Here is a 15,868-nt window from a genome sequence, read left to right as displayed (position 1 = left end):
GTAAAAATAATGTTTTAATTATCTGGTAACACTTTACTTCATGTCCCCTTATTTAGCATTAATAAGCTGTGAACAAATATTTAATAAATGGTTTATAACCTACTGTAATGTTAGCAGATATCAGGACATGTTAAGTGTCTACTAATGTACAGCATTTGTCAGTAATTGTCTCCTATGACGACATATTTTATATTATCACAGGTGTTTTATTATATTGACATTCACTTTTTGTTTATACAGAAGCCTCCGTTCACGGCTATCTACAGGTGGAGTTATAGATATTGACAAACACATTAATAGACACTTATATCTGCTTATAATTAGATTACAGTGTGTTATAAACCATTTATTGAATGTTATATATAGCCTATAAATGCTCAATAGGGGGACTAAAAGTAAAACTTTGGTTCCTAAATATACATTTGAACTCCTGAGATGAAACAGGAAGCTCTGAGAGGATTAAACCTGATGTAAATGTCATTTCTGTGGGAAGCAACCAGTTACTCCTCTACTGGTGAAAATGGTGGTATCACTGTTTACTGTGCTGCGGTCACATGGTCAGGGTGAAGGCGAGGTTAACCACTGCTCTCTCTTTACACACTCTCTTGTTGATCTTGCTCCCGTAGACGTGCACTAACATGCATGTAACAGCTCTGGTCCGGATGCTAACGTAAAACCCAGCTAGCACAGAATTATCTTTTCGATGGTTTACGGAAGAATGTGGGAGGATGTCACAACACAGACACAGTGTTCACATTTCAACTCACTAAGCGTGAACAATCAGACACATTTTCTGTCAGAGCTGTTTTGCAGTTTGGTGGTTTTGGGTGATGAGTAACACGGTTATGATCTGGTGTTTGGGCAGCATCTTTCTTCTGTGACTCATTATCATCATCATCCCTTTTCTGGTCACAAGCTCAATGAGGAGATCCAGTGACTAAGCTTTTAGTGCAGTTCCTCTTTTTTTTTTTTTTTGGCATTTCCCCCACTTTGTTTTAGCATCACGTCCCGTAAAAAGGATTTTGGGATTATTAAGGCTGACCGCATTTGAACTCAAATATCGCTGTGCAGGTTAAGATCAGCTTTTTTTTTTTTATTTGGAGTTCCAGCTGATACGGCACACACGCCCAGATAAAATGCTCTGCAAACATCTGCCGATCTGGAGTGAAAATGCTCACTTCTCTATATTTTCCATGACTTTCATTCTCACATCCTGCGTTTCACTTCCTCTGTCTCTACAGATATCCATGTGATTGACATAAGTCATGGAAAAACAGCGCAGAATCGATCTCACCTACATCACTGAACGCATCATCACCATATTCTGTCCTCCTGAATGTCCCGAGGAGACGTACCTGCAGAACCTGCGAGAAATTATTCCCATGCTGCAGTCCAAGCATGGACACAACTACATGGTGAGATGAGTCGAGTAGAGCCGCACGTCGGAGAGGGTTTTGTTTTATTTGAAGTCAATTTCAGTCCATAAATACTCAAAACAATAGAAAAGGCAATTAATCCCAACAGAAAACAATACAACACAAAAGATGCAGACTGAATCTACAGCTTTATTACACTTATCTTTCTTATAATAACATTTCTATTTGGCTTCAAATATCACATTAAATTTATTATTATTCCAATTTTTGATTTTTTTTTCTTCTTTTCCAAACTGATTATGTGACTGTATAGATGTAAGTGTTTATCTGTTGGTCAGTCCACCACTTTTGTCCTGACTGAAATATTTCAAACACTCAGATGGACTACATACTGAAACTTTGTACAAACATTCATGGTCCTGTGAGGATGAATCCCAATGACTTTGGTGATTCCCTGACTTTTCATCTAGGGAGATCAAAATTTAAATGTGTACAAAACTTCTGTTTGTGCTCATATATCTGCAAAGCTTTCCCCATTAGTGTTTATTATGCTTTAACGATGCTAACATGCTAAACCGGTATGGTCATTAGCATGTTAAGATTGTCATTGTTAGCATCACTTATAGAGCTGCTTGTGTAGCTTCTGTATCTATTTTGATTGACTACTTCTTCTTCATAACCATTCAAATGTTAAACTTGTTCTTCGTGGACATTTCTGCATCCATTCAACTTTTTTCTACCTTTTATACTTTTTAAAATATTAAGCTTTTTCAACATTTTAGCAATGCATTGCATAGCGACAGCAATGCACTTCAGCTCAGAGATTCCTTAGATAATGCATAATAATAATAATCATAATAATAATAATGCAATTCATTTCCCATTTCTGCATTTTCATTAATACTTTGCAACTCTCGGTTACTTAGGCCGATGCCTTTTCTGTTCCAAAATGTTTAGCAATTCAGTTCATCTGCGTGATATTAATACAAAACATTTGATCTTTCAGCCTTTTCAGGCGATTTATTCCATCTTTGAAAGTGTTAAAGTTTAGCTTCCAGCTTTTCTATCAATGTATTTCAACTCTTAGCTTCTTTAAGTAATACAGTTCCAGTGTTGCCATTTTTACATTTCAGCTTCCAGGTTTTTCAGCAGTGCCGCCGTGCGATGCATTTGAGCTTTCAGCTTTTTAAAATTTAATTCATTTCAGATTTCTGGATTTTCAACAGTGCTTTGCGATTCATTTCAGCTGTCAGTATTCACATGCATTTTCTGCAGGAAATGCGTTTTCTAGATTGTGTTACAGTCCTAATTCCTCATTATAACAGTTAACAAGGACTTCACAGTTAAATGCTTAAGTGACTTTTTAAATACAAAATGTAACTAATTATCTGACATCCCAATACAATAGCTGCTTTCTGGTGTTTTGACACATTTATGTGACCAGCTTCTATATACATGTCAACACACAGATAAGTGTAAAGGACATTAGACAGGGACGTAGCTTCAGGTTCAATTGTATAAATGTTTTTTTTTTTTTGTTAAAAAAGGAGTGAGAATGTTGCAGTAAACCTAGTGTGCCACTTTATTGTTATAAAAACAGAATTATAACTTCCAAGCAGGTATTCAGAATTTTAAAATAACACCAACCGAAGACCCAAAGATCTGCTGCTCCAAATTACACGGTGAGTTTCATTTTACTTTGTTTTATATGCTAACAACTGAAGAATGGATGTGCTATATAATGATAATAATAATGATAATTTAATAAATAAAACCCTCCTTGAACACACTTTTTTTGTTTTCCAGGCGGTTCATAGGGATGAACCCGGCAGGACGGGACAAAGTCCGCTCACTGAAGACAGAGAAAGTCATACAGACAAAGACGACATCAGTCAGCCCTTGTGTGTTAAGTCTATTAAAGAAACTGTGAGTGGGACTTCTTTGTTTAAGTCATCAAACCCACACAATCAGTCTCTTAGCCACTCATAGTAACTGTCATTCACTCCGTCACTTTCTCAGTCTTTCACTCACTCACTACAAACCCTTATAAATAGGGTTAGAGGAGCATGGTTTTTTAATGTAAGGTTTTTTTTAGTGAATTTTATAGAAAATGCCAATTAAAAAACAATCAAACAGGCAGGTAACCAATGAGACATTGATATATGAGGCAGTTATTTGGTTACAATAATGTGATGAGCATTAATTAGTTCATGGAAACAATTACAGATGTACTGTACCAAACCATCAAAGGCTGCTCCCTGCAGACATACACCCATTAAAACTTTCCCATTTTACTGAGTCTTGTTGGGGTGTAATAATATCTATGAAGTATTTAGTATCAAATAAATTTGCTTCTGACTTCTCTGATATATTTCCCTTTGTTGGAAAGAATCCCATTAGAGGAGCATGTTGATATTTTTTTTGTTTTATGTCTTTGTGTACAATGTTCAGACAGATTGCACTACTGCTATTTACTTTTTATAAATAACTTTTGAATGTTTAATTACCTGAATGAGTTCCATGCTTTGTTTTTTCTATCACTTTGTAATTGTGTACAAATGTTTAGCATCATTCATTTAAAATGTTAATAAAACGAGACATGGTTTGAAAGAAACACCTTGAAGTTGTGTAATTTGTCTGTTTATTCTATTCTGTTTATAAACCGCTGTTTATTCACTGTTGTAAATACTGTCAATGAGTAATTATGTCAAGTAACAAGGTTTGTGGACAAAAAATATTCAAAATTTAAGCTCACTGTGTAACACTCAGTTACACAATAGTGTGTCGAGTAGTACATCATACATTTTGCATTTTACAGTAAAAATCTGTAAGTATGCCACTTGTGAAAAGTGCAAATTAACAGTAATAAACAATACAATTCTTTCGACAGTATTTTTCTGTAAAAGTAGAGAGTAACAGTTTTATGCTGTATTTATAAAAGCAGCAACAAACTGTTAATTTCAGCAACAGCAAGACACAATGTTAGTTTTGCAGTAAATTAATGGCATTTAGTAAGTAGTACTTTGGGGGGGTGGGGGGTGGGGGGTGGGGGTGGGGGGGTCCTGGAAGGCAGCAGTTTAGCAGCTGGTCCCGGTTTTCTTCTGGGGAAGCGGGTGAGTGTGGGAACGGTGGCCAGGGTGCTGGGAAGGCAGCAGCCAGCTGTGGCTGGTCCCAGGTGCCTGACAGATACTCCCAATTGCACCCATGAGCACGGGGGGGTCCTGGAAGGCAGCAGTTCACTGCAGCTGGTCCAGGATACCCCCCTACCCAGAGGAAAGGGATAAGGCAACAGTTACTACTACTACAACCTTCTCCAAATATATGCATTTACACTTTGTTCTCCAAAGGTTTATTTATGATGATGGGCAGAGCAAGCACAGGAACATAGGAGGAAACACAGCAAAAAACCCAAAACCCAGAAGACACAAAACTCTTCTTAATAAACTGACCTGCATAGAACTGCCACAGAATAAACATGAATATAACTCAAATACCCAAACAACACTACAATCTCTCATCTGCAACAAACAAAACCAAAAACACAAAAAGTCCAAAAACAGAGTCCATGACAGAAAGTCTACGGGAGGAATGTTTGCAAGGTGGTATCTCAAAAACTAAAAGTGCTGTAAAAGTATTCATACTACTCTACCCTCATTTAACTCTGTCTCTTCTCATGCAAACAACTTTTTCTCCTCAGCTTATAAACCTCTCACAGAAGAGCGACACTCTCACCCGAATGAACCACAAGGTAATGACAACACTTCACATGACGTGTTTGAGAAGTTAGCGGGTGAAGTGTGAGGTTTATGACAGTCTATGTGTGTGGTTTGTTTGTGTGTGTCAGGTTTTGGACACAGGTTGGGTGGATCCTTTAGCCCCAAACCTGGATCAGATCCTCAACGTGTGCACGACAATGGACAGCTGGCTGCAGATCAACCTGAAGCATGTCCTGGTGTTACACTGCAGAGTAACTAAACCTCTCTACGCACCGACAATTACGTGTTATTTTTTTCTGTGTATCATAGGTGTGTGATATTCATTCATCCTGTTTCTGTGGTTGTCCTCAACAGGGAGGTAAAGGCCTGATCGGAGTTCTGGTGGCTTCTTACATCCACTTAAGCAACAAGTCAGCCAGGTAACACTGATGCCATAAGCAACAGGGAATTTAACCAAGTATTATATGGATAAAGAATGATTAGGGAGAAACAATACATCTACATATATCAAACATTTCAGCCTCTAGGATTTCATTGATTGATTACTTCTGTATCTTGACAAGTTCTTCTCTTGATATATATCCCATAACATAAAATAATCATCAGTATTCTGTGTAGATATATCATATAAAGAAAGGGAACAGTAACTGTAAAGTAATGACGCAATATTGACATTCAGTCTTGGACATGTTTGCAGATCAAAGAACGCTGTCTGAACAATAGACAGTGCGAACAGAGGCTGATCTACTGTACGTCTCCACCAGGCAAAGGGCACGGCGGTTTGTTGAAGAGACTTTGAACTAGACTTTTATTTGATTTTCGGGCAGGGATCTTGTTCCTGTTAGACAACGGTGAATTTATGCACTTTTAATTTACCTGCGCGCCAGAGTCTGAGCCTGCAGAGGACACAGAACGTTGTTGATTTAAGATTTTCAAAGCAAACACGACAGCCTCAGTCGTTTATGCGGTTACATATCATCTATGTATATACACACACATCCCTGTTTGGCTACATCTCATGGGATGATGTAAAAGGTCAGTTTGAGACTTACTAGAAAAGCAGAGAAGAGAAAGTTGATTTCCACACTGTTGGTTCTGTTGTGTGTGTGTGTTTGTGTGTGTGTGTTGTTCATGGCCGAACAGCTGACTCCCTGACTGTGACCATTGTTCCTCAGAGATTGAGATATTTGCTTGTGTGAGTGAGTGCAGATATGCAAAAAGTTTGTGAATGGGTGTTAATCTGATAACAACTGTTTCTTAAAGGGTCAGTTCTTTCAAATTACATAACTGGTATGTAGTCATGCACATAATTTTGGTTTTATTTGTCCAGATTTTTGTCTGGGATATTTATTCCTCAGGAACTCTTCCTCCACCTTAAAACCAGGGAGGTAAATGATATTTTGTTGGTGGTGTTCACTGGATTGAAATATGATTATTTCAACGGCAGCATCTCTTGTTCCTGGTATAATCGTAGCCTTATAATCAGACTGAACTGCCCTTTAAATGAACTTCATTCACTCAGTGTGACATTGTGTTCACGTTGGCCAATTTCTGTTCTGTTAGGAGGGTGGTAACACTTTATTCTGCAGGTCCTTTAATTTTATACAGATTTCCTGGAAATGTTCCTGGAGTAATTTGCAGATATTTATCGGTTCATATTTAGGACATTTTACAGAAAGGGTGTTGCAATTTTTTTTTTTTAAGAAACAACCTACTATGCAAAAAAAATGCTTGACACACAAAACTACACACTGAAAAGCAAGTTTTTTCTGTCTGTTAAAGAATTGATCTAATTCATTAAGCTTTTTTGCTAATTAAGATCTATATATTGAGTGCAAACAGAAAAGATTTGTGAATTATCCAGAGTCGAGCCCAAATTCTTCTCTCTGAATTTGCAAAAGTTGTGAGTGACGTAATCTGCCCAAGAACATACCGTCAAACATGTATACAGAAGCCCACCGTCATATAAACAGAACTCCATATGTTTCTGCTGTCCATGTCTGTTTTGAGTATATCTGGCCCCTGACAGTCAGCTCTATTTTATTGGGATGTAGACAGAAATTTCAGACATGGATATCTTCCACCGGGGCAAATAAAACCAAAACTATCTGCATCTGTAGATACCACCACCAGGAAATATGTTCTTTTTGTAATTTGGTTGAACTGACCCTTTAAAACGCAGCATCTGAATATATACGTCTCTCTCAGTGCAGACCTTTCTCTTGACCACTTTGCCATGAGGAGGTTCTACAACGACAAGCTCCTCGCTCTGATGACTCCCTCACAAAAACGGTAAGATTCCACTTGATTGAGCAGAATCACTGTAGGTCAAAGGTCAACTGTGGTTCAGCTCTCAGTCTCTGATCTTCGACAGAGACCGACGTATCTGCTGTGACTTTCGACCTCATGTCGCTAATCACCTGATTTATCTTGCTGTGAAACAGTCACCGTCATAAAGCTACGAAGAGATTACATAACAAGGGAGACTCGCACCACAACCGCACTTTCTTCAGGTTATAACGTCTTTAAAGATACTAAACAACCTGCATTCATTTCTCTCTGCTCTTCAGGTATGTGTTGATGCTGGGGAATATGTTGAAAGGAGGATTAAGGATGTATCCCTCTCCGTCATTCCTCCTCTGTGTTGTTCTTCACGGTCTTCCCAAAATAAGACCAGATGGAGGTGAGCAGCTGATGCCTGATATGAATTTGTGGGAAATAATCAGATAAATAGAAGAAGTTTTACGCTCCATTTCTTCTAAAGTAGAACACTAGTTCATTGAGTTACCTGAAAGGAACATTTTTAACATTTACAGAAAACAAGAACACACAAAAAGACAGAAAAAACTGAGAAAAACAAGAAAACAAAGGGAAAAGCATCACGCACAAGTATCAGAGCTTTTATATCATCCAGAAAGAGCTTTCAGATTGTTGTTGAGTATTATTTTCTCCAGCTTGAGACAATTCAGTGCCTCCTTGATCCAGTCTTCAAATTTAGGGGGTGAAACATGCTTTCATTCAATAAAAATGAGGCACCTAATCAGCAAAGGTAGTGAAAGCAAAGACCTTTTTTTTAGGACAAACCAGACAGATTATCATCATAGGGGACACACAAAAAAAAAATTGAATTTCTGCAAATTGATTGGGAGTCATTTCTGCACCATAAGCATTTTGCAGCATAAAAGATAACAGGTGAGCCCCATAACATCTATTTACTTTTTTTTTTTTTGCTAATTTGGCATCAATAAACTAGACTCTAAATATAATTTCCCATTGCCTGTGTTGTTCACCGATAGAGGACGAGCGTAAACCAAGTCAAGCATGTGTTCCTGTTTATCATCAGTGAGTTGTTCCCTCAGGAAACGTCATGTGTAAAGTCTTAAGCAAATTGCAAGTGAATATGTGAGTCTTTTAGATCTCTAAATACTGCTCCTGGGTGTTTATTGCAGTAAAAGAAAACTTGAGATTCGAAGGATTTCAAGTCTTAAAGGGGAACTCCACTGATTTTACACATCAAAGTGTGTTTCCAGGTGTTGGGGAGTATTACTGCATATGTAGGAAAAAGTAGTTTTGTATCTCCAGAAGGAGCTGTGTGAATAAATTGCCTCAAGTGATGTCACTTGAGTCAATATTGGTTGGGGCTGAAGACTACAAGTTTGGAAATTTTAAATATCTGGGGTTGTGGAGTTAGAAGAGTTATCAGACCTCTGTAGCTGCTCCTCATAACACACCTGACACACCCGGATCTTTACAGTTGAGTGAAATGAGTCCAGCTGCATTGTGGGTAATGTAGGTGCCGAGTTTTGACAAAGAAGATGAATGCATACTGTATAAGAATGCATTTTTTTTAAATTGTCCATTGTGAGTCTGACAGTGTTATGCAATGCTAACTTGGTGAAGTATCATTTTAAGTCTTAGCTCATTACAAGTCTCAAGTACTTACTTTCATGATTTAAAGGCATCTGTCACTCTGCATGAGAAATGAGTCATAAATGAGTAATAAAATCTTGTTTACAATCTGAGTCAGACTGTACAATATCAGTTGAAAAGCACTGGTTGTCAGTTGATGTGTGAAATGCATGTTTTGAAAATGCAAAAAGCTTTGGCTGCTTTTCCTAACTGCTAAATTCCTAAATGATTTATCACATGCAGGTGTGGTATCTATTTGTACCGGTTGTCTGTGGGTGTATTCTGCATCATTTTATGTCATATTCTGGTCAGTTGGTTTACAGACGTTGGTATTAGCAGCAGTCACATTGTAACACTGTCAGAATTTGTCTGTCTTTGGTTTGAAAAGCTGTAAATCTGCTATTGGAGGAAGGTGTCTCACATCATTTAATTACTATAATTTAAACCACTTTTCTCCTGAAATTGTCAGCTTGTGTCTGGAACAGCTAAACATGTCCTCTGGACAATTTCATTTTGTTTTTAATGATGTCATCTTTTGGAAAAATTTTCTTAGGATGTTGTCTCTTCCTGAGAGTCTACCAGAGTCAACAAGCTGTTTGCACGTCTGCAGTCTAGTAAGAAAAACATCATCGTATATCACATTTTAACATCGTATAGTGTTGCAGCAGTTAACGTGTGTGTTTATATTTCCACCTCAGTCACGTTAATGGAGGCCAGACAGATCGGCTCTATGTTGTGCTTCAGCCGGCTCAGCTGCTCAAAGGGGACATCATGGTCAGTATTGATGTGTCCATATGTTAATTTGACTCATGCTTGATTTTTATCCTTTATGTTGACAAATAGAGATCATTATTACTATTATTAATTACTTAATCTATCACATTTACTAATGGAGCCCCTGTAGAGGGAGCCGATAGAAGCTAAATTTGCTGCAACTCTTAGTTTGTGTATTTTACAAACTTACTTAGGTCTTTTTTCTACTTTCTTCTTTTTGTTTTCTCTATATTTATGAAAGGACAAGTTCGCAATTTTTCAAGTCTGTCCTAAAATGAAAGTCAGGTGTGTAAGTGATGTGATACAAAAAGTTTATCTGAAGATAATATGAAGCTTCAGCATCCAAATGAGTCAAATCAAGTAGATATTTTTCAACATTTCAGTCTTTTTAGTGCCAAAGTTCCTCTTTTTGTTACTAAACTTCCACTGCAGCTCAACAAGGAAATACAAAGAGGGAATTTGATGCTAAAAATTCTGTAAATAACTGATTATTTTAGTCACTTAGTATTTTTTGCACTATAAGCTTTATTTTTCCTCTTTTGTGAAGCTCACTGTGTTGCATCTTTTGTGTGTGAAGTGTGCTATATGAATTAAATTTTTATTATTTATTATTAGGCATTCATTTCTGTGATCCAGCCTCTCATAGAGCGCAGCAGTACGTACAGTACACCGTGTTGTTTTCTTTCTGATTTTAGGTGGTTTGTTATGATAAAAACAGCCGGTCAGCCAGCCGTCAGGTCATCTTCCGTCTCCAGTTTCATACGGGCCTCGTGCACGGACGTGCACTCACTTTCTCTAAGGCGGACCTTGACTCTGCCAGCGAAGGTATTTATAACCCGCTGCCATAGCCATAGACAGCCAACGCTTGTCTCAGCGACTATCACGCTCACTCCACCATATTATCAATCTTAATCTGTAACTGATAAATCCATCAGCGTCTCTGTTCTTTTCCCCTCCTCCAATGTAAATACCGTGCACCTGACATAACCTTGGAACTCATATCAGCTATGCTAGAGCGCAGGTGTGAAGTACACATGGAAACATGACCAGTATGCCCAGTTTCTGATCTTTTTGTTAATATTCCAGATCCTCGGTTCCCAGAAGATGGAAAAGTGGAGCTGTTACTTTCTGACAGCCCTGACAAGATTACAGGTAGATTCTTTCTCACAGTAAATGATTTTTTTTTTTTTATTGATGTCTTTTTCTTTTCTTTGACTTTAAAATGAAGCGTGCATTTATATGAACATAAGTTACCAATGTAAGCTGTTGGAACGGGATAACACAGCAGAGAATAAGAATGTAGGTATCAATGTGTTTCAGATGTTATAGTTCATGTTGGGCCCAGAATCCAAAATATATTGGCTCATCTTTTCACATTTCTGCTTTTATTATTCAGATGTAAATTCTTAGAAAAGAAAAAAAACTTAATGTAAAACATTTCATAGAAGATCTGTGAGTTTTTTGTTTCGTTTTTTTTTACATCACCAGATCTTGAAAATTGATAATTTGGCGATTGTCGATGCAATAACTGTTAATTTTAGTAGAGTTGCACACTTGAAGACTGAGACTTGCATTTTAAAAAATAAAGGCTTGAGACTTGACTCCGACTCGATCGCTACAAGACCGGACTCGACGTGCAAAAAACATGTCAAGTCTTGAAAATATTAACCTGGTAAAATGCTGCAACATTGGGGGGAAATGAACATGCAATAAGCAGACTTTGCACAGCTGCACACCTTAAATATTTATTTATTAGGGCAGAGCGCTGCAAAGGACTGCACAATATCAACCGATAATAGCTCAACATGACAGACGTGGGAAACCAGGAATTGAAATGAGATAAAACTGCTGGTTTTATCCTGATGTTGTGTGTCGTAGTGGAAGACATCCAACACCGGCATCTGGTATCCTTCACAACATCCTGCAAAACAACAAAAAAAAACAGCAGAATGTTACAAAACTAACAGAATTAATGATGTTGACTAATAGGAACTTACAACAATGTTTCATTTCATTTCATGGAAGCTGCAACCATCTGACTTTGGTTGAAGGGTTTTACTGTGAACTTTTCTTCAGGTTCACTGTCATTCATAAAACCCTGATGCAGTCGGTTCCTGGCACCTTTTTTTTTTTTTTAGATCTCCTGCTGTATATGTGTCACACTAGTCTGGAAAGACTTAGTCAGCATCCGATGTGTTATCTTCTGTGTCTCAAGTCACAGCATGAAATTATGACTCTATGATTGTCTAATCGGACAAAGTGACCAGTCTGATTCCAGCATTAGTAACAACAGGGCTTTGACAGGAAAATGTTCCATTGTTGTGTCATTTGTTCCAAGAAACTATGACAGGTTGTGAAACACTTTCATGGAGTTTATTAGAGTTAATTCAGTGAAATCTCAAAATTTCAAACTATTTGTATGGCCAGTCACTCTTTTTTGTAATTTAAGTGAACTGTCCCTTTAAAGCTTACACTGAAAAATACAAGTGATGCCAAAATGTGAATTTACCTTAAACAAACCTTCTCTAACTCCCGACTCTTTTGGCTTGAGACTCCTTAAAATAAAGAAATATCTGCCCTGGATGCAAACTGTCGGTCCAGTTGTGACCAGTTCAAAAAAAGAGTGATTTATATTATTTTTTAGAGTCTCGAAGAAGTAAAATAAAATAAGAAAAATAAGTAAAAGCTGAGCTTTGTGTTGCAGAAATACGTTTTTTTTTCTTCTTTCCTCTCCTCTTAATTAATCATCTTGTGACGTTTGAAGGCATCTAGACCCGTAGATTGGAAACCACTGCTGGACTCCCAGAACTACACACACACACACACACTCACACACACACTCACACACACACTCACACACACACTCACACACACACTCACACACACTCATGCACACAGACACATTACTTTGGCTGTAATTGCTGCTGATGAACAGAAGCTTCACCGTTGTGTTTCTAAATTCAAGCAGACGAGACAGAAATGACTCATTTTGAAGTATGACACCCACACACACACACACACACACACACCCACTACGCATGAATGAAAAAAGTTCCTCATCCAGTTCAACTAACAGTCACCCAGGTGGGGGCAGTGTTGCAGAGCTTTGTGGCGAGACGGTGGCCCCCACAGTCAAATCGCTCCTCAGCACGAACAATCACACTCCTCGCTTCTCAGCAGGAAGCAATATGAGAGGTTATCACACACACACATCTGACAGGAATTCAGATTGTAGATACTGTGCGCGGGGGGGGGGGGGGGGGAACACACACACACACACACACACACACACACACACACACACACAGGCGGGGAAAAACCAGGGCTCACAGTCAGACACACAGTTTCTGATGGACAGGTACGTCCGTCCAGGAAATTGAAGCAACGCCAACATTAAAAAGCTGCATTATTTTTTTAAATCAAATCTAGAAACCGGATCTGGCGCTGGGAATCAGCTGATGTTATTGTGTACATAGGTCCCCGTCTGTGTGTGTGTGTGTGTGTGTGTGTGTGTCTTGTTGTTGTTTAACTGACTCCTGACCACGGCTGCCTCTTTTGTCAACCGGACTGTTTGTTTCCATGTGCAGGCAGAGAGCTTTGGCACAACGGACGCTCTGTGACGGTGGACTACAACACCATGGATCCTTTGGTTAGAAGAGATTCATATCAAGACGCGTCTTCTCTGGAAACAGGTGAGATGCATCTTGAAATCCCCCCCCTCATCTCCCCTCCTTTTTTTAAAACATTCTTCTTTCTCTCTCACTTTCTTTTTCTGTTATTTGGAATTCCTGCGGGGTCTCTGACTCAATTATCAGACTAGACTAAAGACACGGAACATTTGAGAAGATAAATAAAGTTGTCTGCTCTGTTCTAACATAAATCTGACCTTTAGTTGTCCTGTGCATTCTTAGTAAAACTTTGCCAGACTAGCCCTGCTTTGTTCAGACTTTTAAAGCAAGTGTTTTTGTAGGTTTTTATCTACAAATCATTAATTTTTGCCTTTCCGGTGATTATTTATCTTCCTTTATCCTCCATTTATTTTTGCACAATATGAAAAAATAAGTTCACGGACTCTTGAAACTTGCTGCGTTTGCAATCCAGCGCAAACAAAGTTGTGTGTTATGTAACATTGCAACACTTAATGGATTTTTAAAACTTCTGTCGTTTAGATATTATTTTCATGTTACGAAACTTGTTAAGACAGTTTATTTGCTTCCGTCGAGCACAGTTATTAATTCTCTAAGCTCCATTTGCTGATGACAGCAACAGGAAGTGGCGAGAAAAACATTTACAATTAGGAAGCTAAATCAAGACATGTTTTGACTGGTTAAGAAGGTCAGATATTTCCAAATATTCCAACATGAAAAATGAAGAGGAGATTGATAGTAAACCAGATTACTTCATCTCTGTTCTTCCTTGGAGTTGTGAGTCATTGACAACAACAAAAAAACCTGCTTTAATATAAAAAAAAACATGATTAAACTTGGGTATAATCCTTTAAACCAGGTTCTCTAACCAATATTTGATTTATATTAAGAAGGAATCAAAAGTGAAAGGTGTTGATCTCAGGGATGAATCTGTCTTTCTAGCCTCTTCTGGCTTATAGTTTTGGTTTTACTGTACATACAGACATGCAGATATGTTTCAGTGGAGACTAGAATAAAGGAGATAACACTGGATTTATATTCATCAGCTGGACACAAACACCGGCAGCTTGCTAACATGTTAGCCCCATTGACTTTATAAGCTGATAATATGTCAAACGTGTGTTTTTTTTAGCTTGTTTTGGGGTTTTTCTGCCCCCCGAATGGCCAAAACAATCCTATTGATGTACTGTACGTCTGTGGCTCTGTGGGTGCAGATCCAGTCTCTGAGAGGATCTGTTTGGACTCTGGCCTTCGCTGTGGTCAGCCTTGTGGGTAATTGTCTGGTCATCAGTGTGACAGCTTACAACTGTTGTGGTTACAAAGGCCTCTTTGACGTTCCTGCGACTGGGTGTAACGGCAATCATCTAGACGGGCGGCTGTTTTTCAGGAGTTTCCGTTTAGTTAGAATAACCGTTCGCACACAGAAAAAACACCAACACACAAACATACATCCAGACGGCAGGAAAAAAAAATCACTTTAACTGGCTGGTTTAGGTTTCGGTTCCAGCTGTTTTATGCCACTGCTAAATCTGCTCCAGCCTGCCGTGTAATTTAGACAGGCCGCTGATTGGTGGGAGAAATGCGGAAAAGTAGCATGTAAAGGCGGCATATACGCAGACTCTGTACACACGAACACAAACACACATTATTTTAACCGCCAGCACGCACGTAACGCACATGAGCGTAATGAGAGTGCCAGTCGCAAGAATGTTGTTTTCGACCACAGGTGGTTCTACTTTACCCTCCCCTTTCCCCGTCTTCCTATCGCTCCATCTCCTCATCTTGGTCTTCTTTTACCTCTCCTCGCTCTCACCTTTTCTTCTCTTCCCTTTATCTGCAGGCTCTTTCTACCTCTGCGTGTTTCCTCCAGGTTCAAGTTGCAGGTTGCAATTTGTCTCCTCATATGTTTCCCCCATCCCCCCTTTCTGCACACAAGTCTCTCCAGAGCCCGCCTCTCCCCCCCCCCCCCCATGTTTACATTCCCCTCTCCATATTTGGCCAGCTCAAGTCAAGGTCCTTGTACTTTCTGTTTCTATTTTTTTTTTTTTCTTAAATGTGCATTACATGTGTTGCACAAACTCTTCCACCTGTATATGTAGTTACGCTTGCGTGCATGCTGGCTGGTGAATGATCCACCCCCTCAGCCTCCTTCGTCTTCTTCTTCTTCCTCTTCTTCCTCCCCCTCAAGACATAAAAATGCATGAGCACACACACTCGCTCCGCAGCATTGCCTACCTGTGTCAGCCGGGACAGGATGCAGGGGGAGGAAAAAAGGGGGGGAGGGAGTGGAGGCTAATTTCAAAAAACGGTGGTGACGATGAAGGCGGGGATTCATAGTGAAGGGACGGAGCAGGCGAGGAAGGAGCGCAGGAGTGACATGAGAGAGGAGAATGAGAGAGAGAGAGAGAGAGAGAGTAGGGGTGGTGGTGGTGGGGGGACATAGGGG

At 39.0% G+C, this 15,868-nt stretch overlaps 1 protein-coding gene across 4 annotated transcripts in view; it reads left to right on the top strand.

Annotated features, from left to right (window-relative positions):
• The window catches only part of LOC121900990 (tensin-3-like), a 59,904-nt gene that overhangs the window by 3,123 nt on the left and 40,913 nt on the right, over nt 1-15,868 (top strand). For 3 of the 4 annotated variants that reach the window (XM_042417593.1, XM_042417595.1, XM_042417594.1), the window contains exons 2-12: nt 1,242-1,415; nt 5,074-5,124; nt 5,221-5,343; nt 5,447-5,511; nt 7,301-7,384; nt 7,663-7,775; nt 9,555-9,615; nt 9,700-9,775; nt 10,471-10,600; nt 10,862-10,927; nt 13,363-13,467. In XM_042417593.1, coding sequence (XP_042273527.1) covers nt 1,266-1,415; nt 5,074-5,124; nt 5,221-5,343; nt 5,447-5,511; nt 7,301-7,384; nt 7,663-7,775; nt 9,555-9,615; nt 9,700-9,775; nt 10,471-10,600; nt 10,862-10,927; nt 13,363-13,467 — 1,024 coding nt within the window. In that variant the 5' untranslated portion in view covers nt 1,242-1,265. Of the gene's footprint in view, nt 1-1,241; nt 1,416-5,073; nt 5,125-5,220; nt 5,344-5,446; nt 5,512-7,300; nt 7,385-7,662; nt 7,776-9,554; nt 9,616-9,699; nt 9,776-10,470; nt 10,601-10,861; nt 10,928-13,362; nt 13,468-15,868 lie in introns of those variants that run through there. The other variant, XM_042417596.1, reaches the window with a different exon arrangement.

Source organism: Thunnus maccoyii, chromosome 7, assembly GCF_910596095.1.
Source record: "Thunnus maccoyii chromosome 7, fThuMac1.1, whole genome shotgun sequence".
NCBI classification, from domain to species: domain Eukaryota; kingdom Metazoa; phylum Chordata; class Actinopteri; order Scombriformes; family Scombridae; genus Thunnus; species Thunnus maccoyii.
This window is presented reverse-complemented; position numbering and strand designations above follow the sequence as displayed.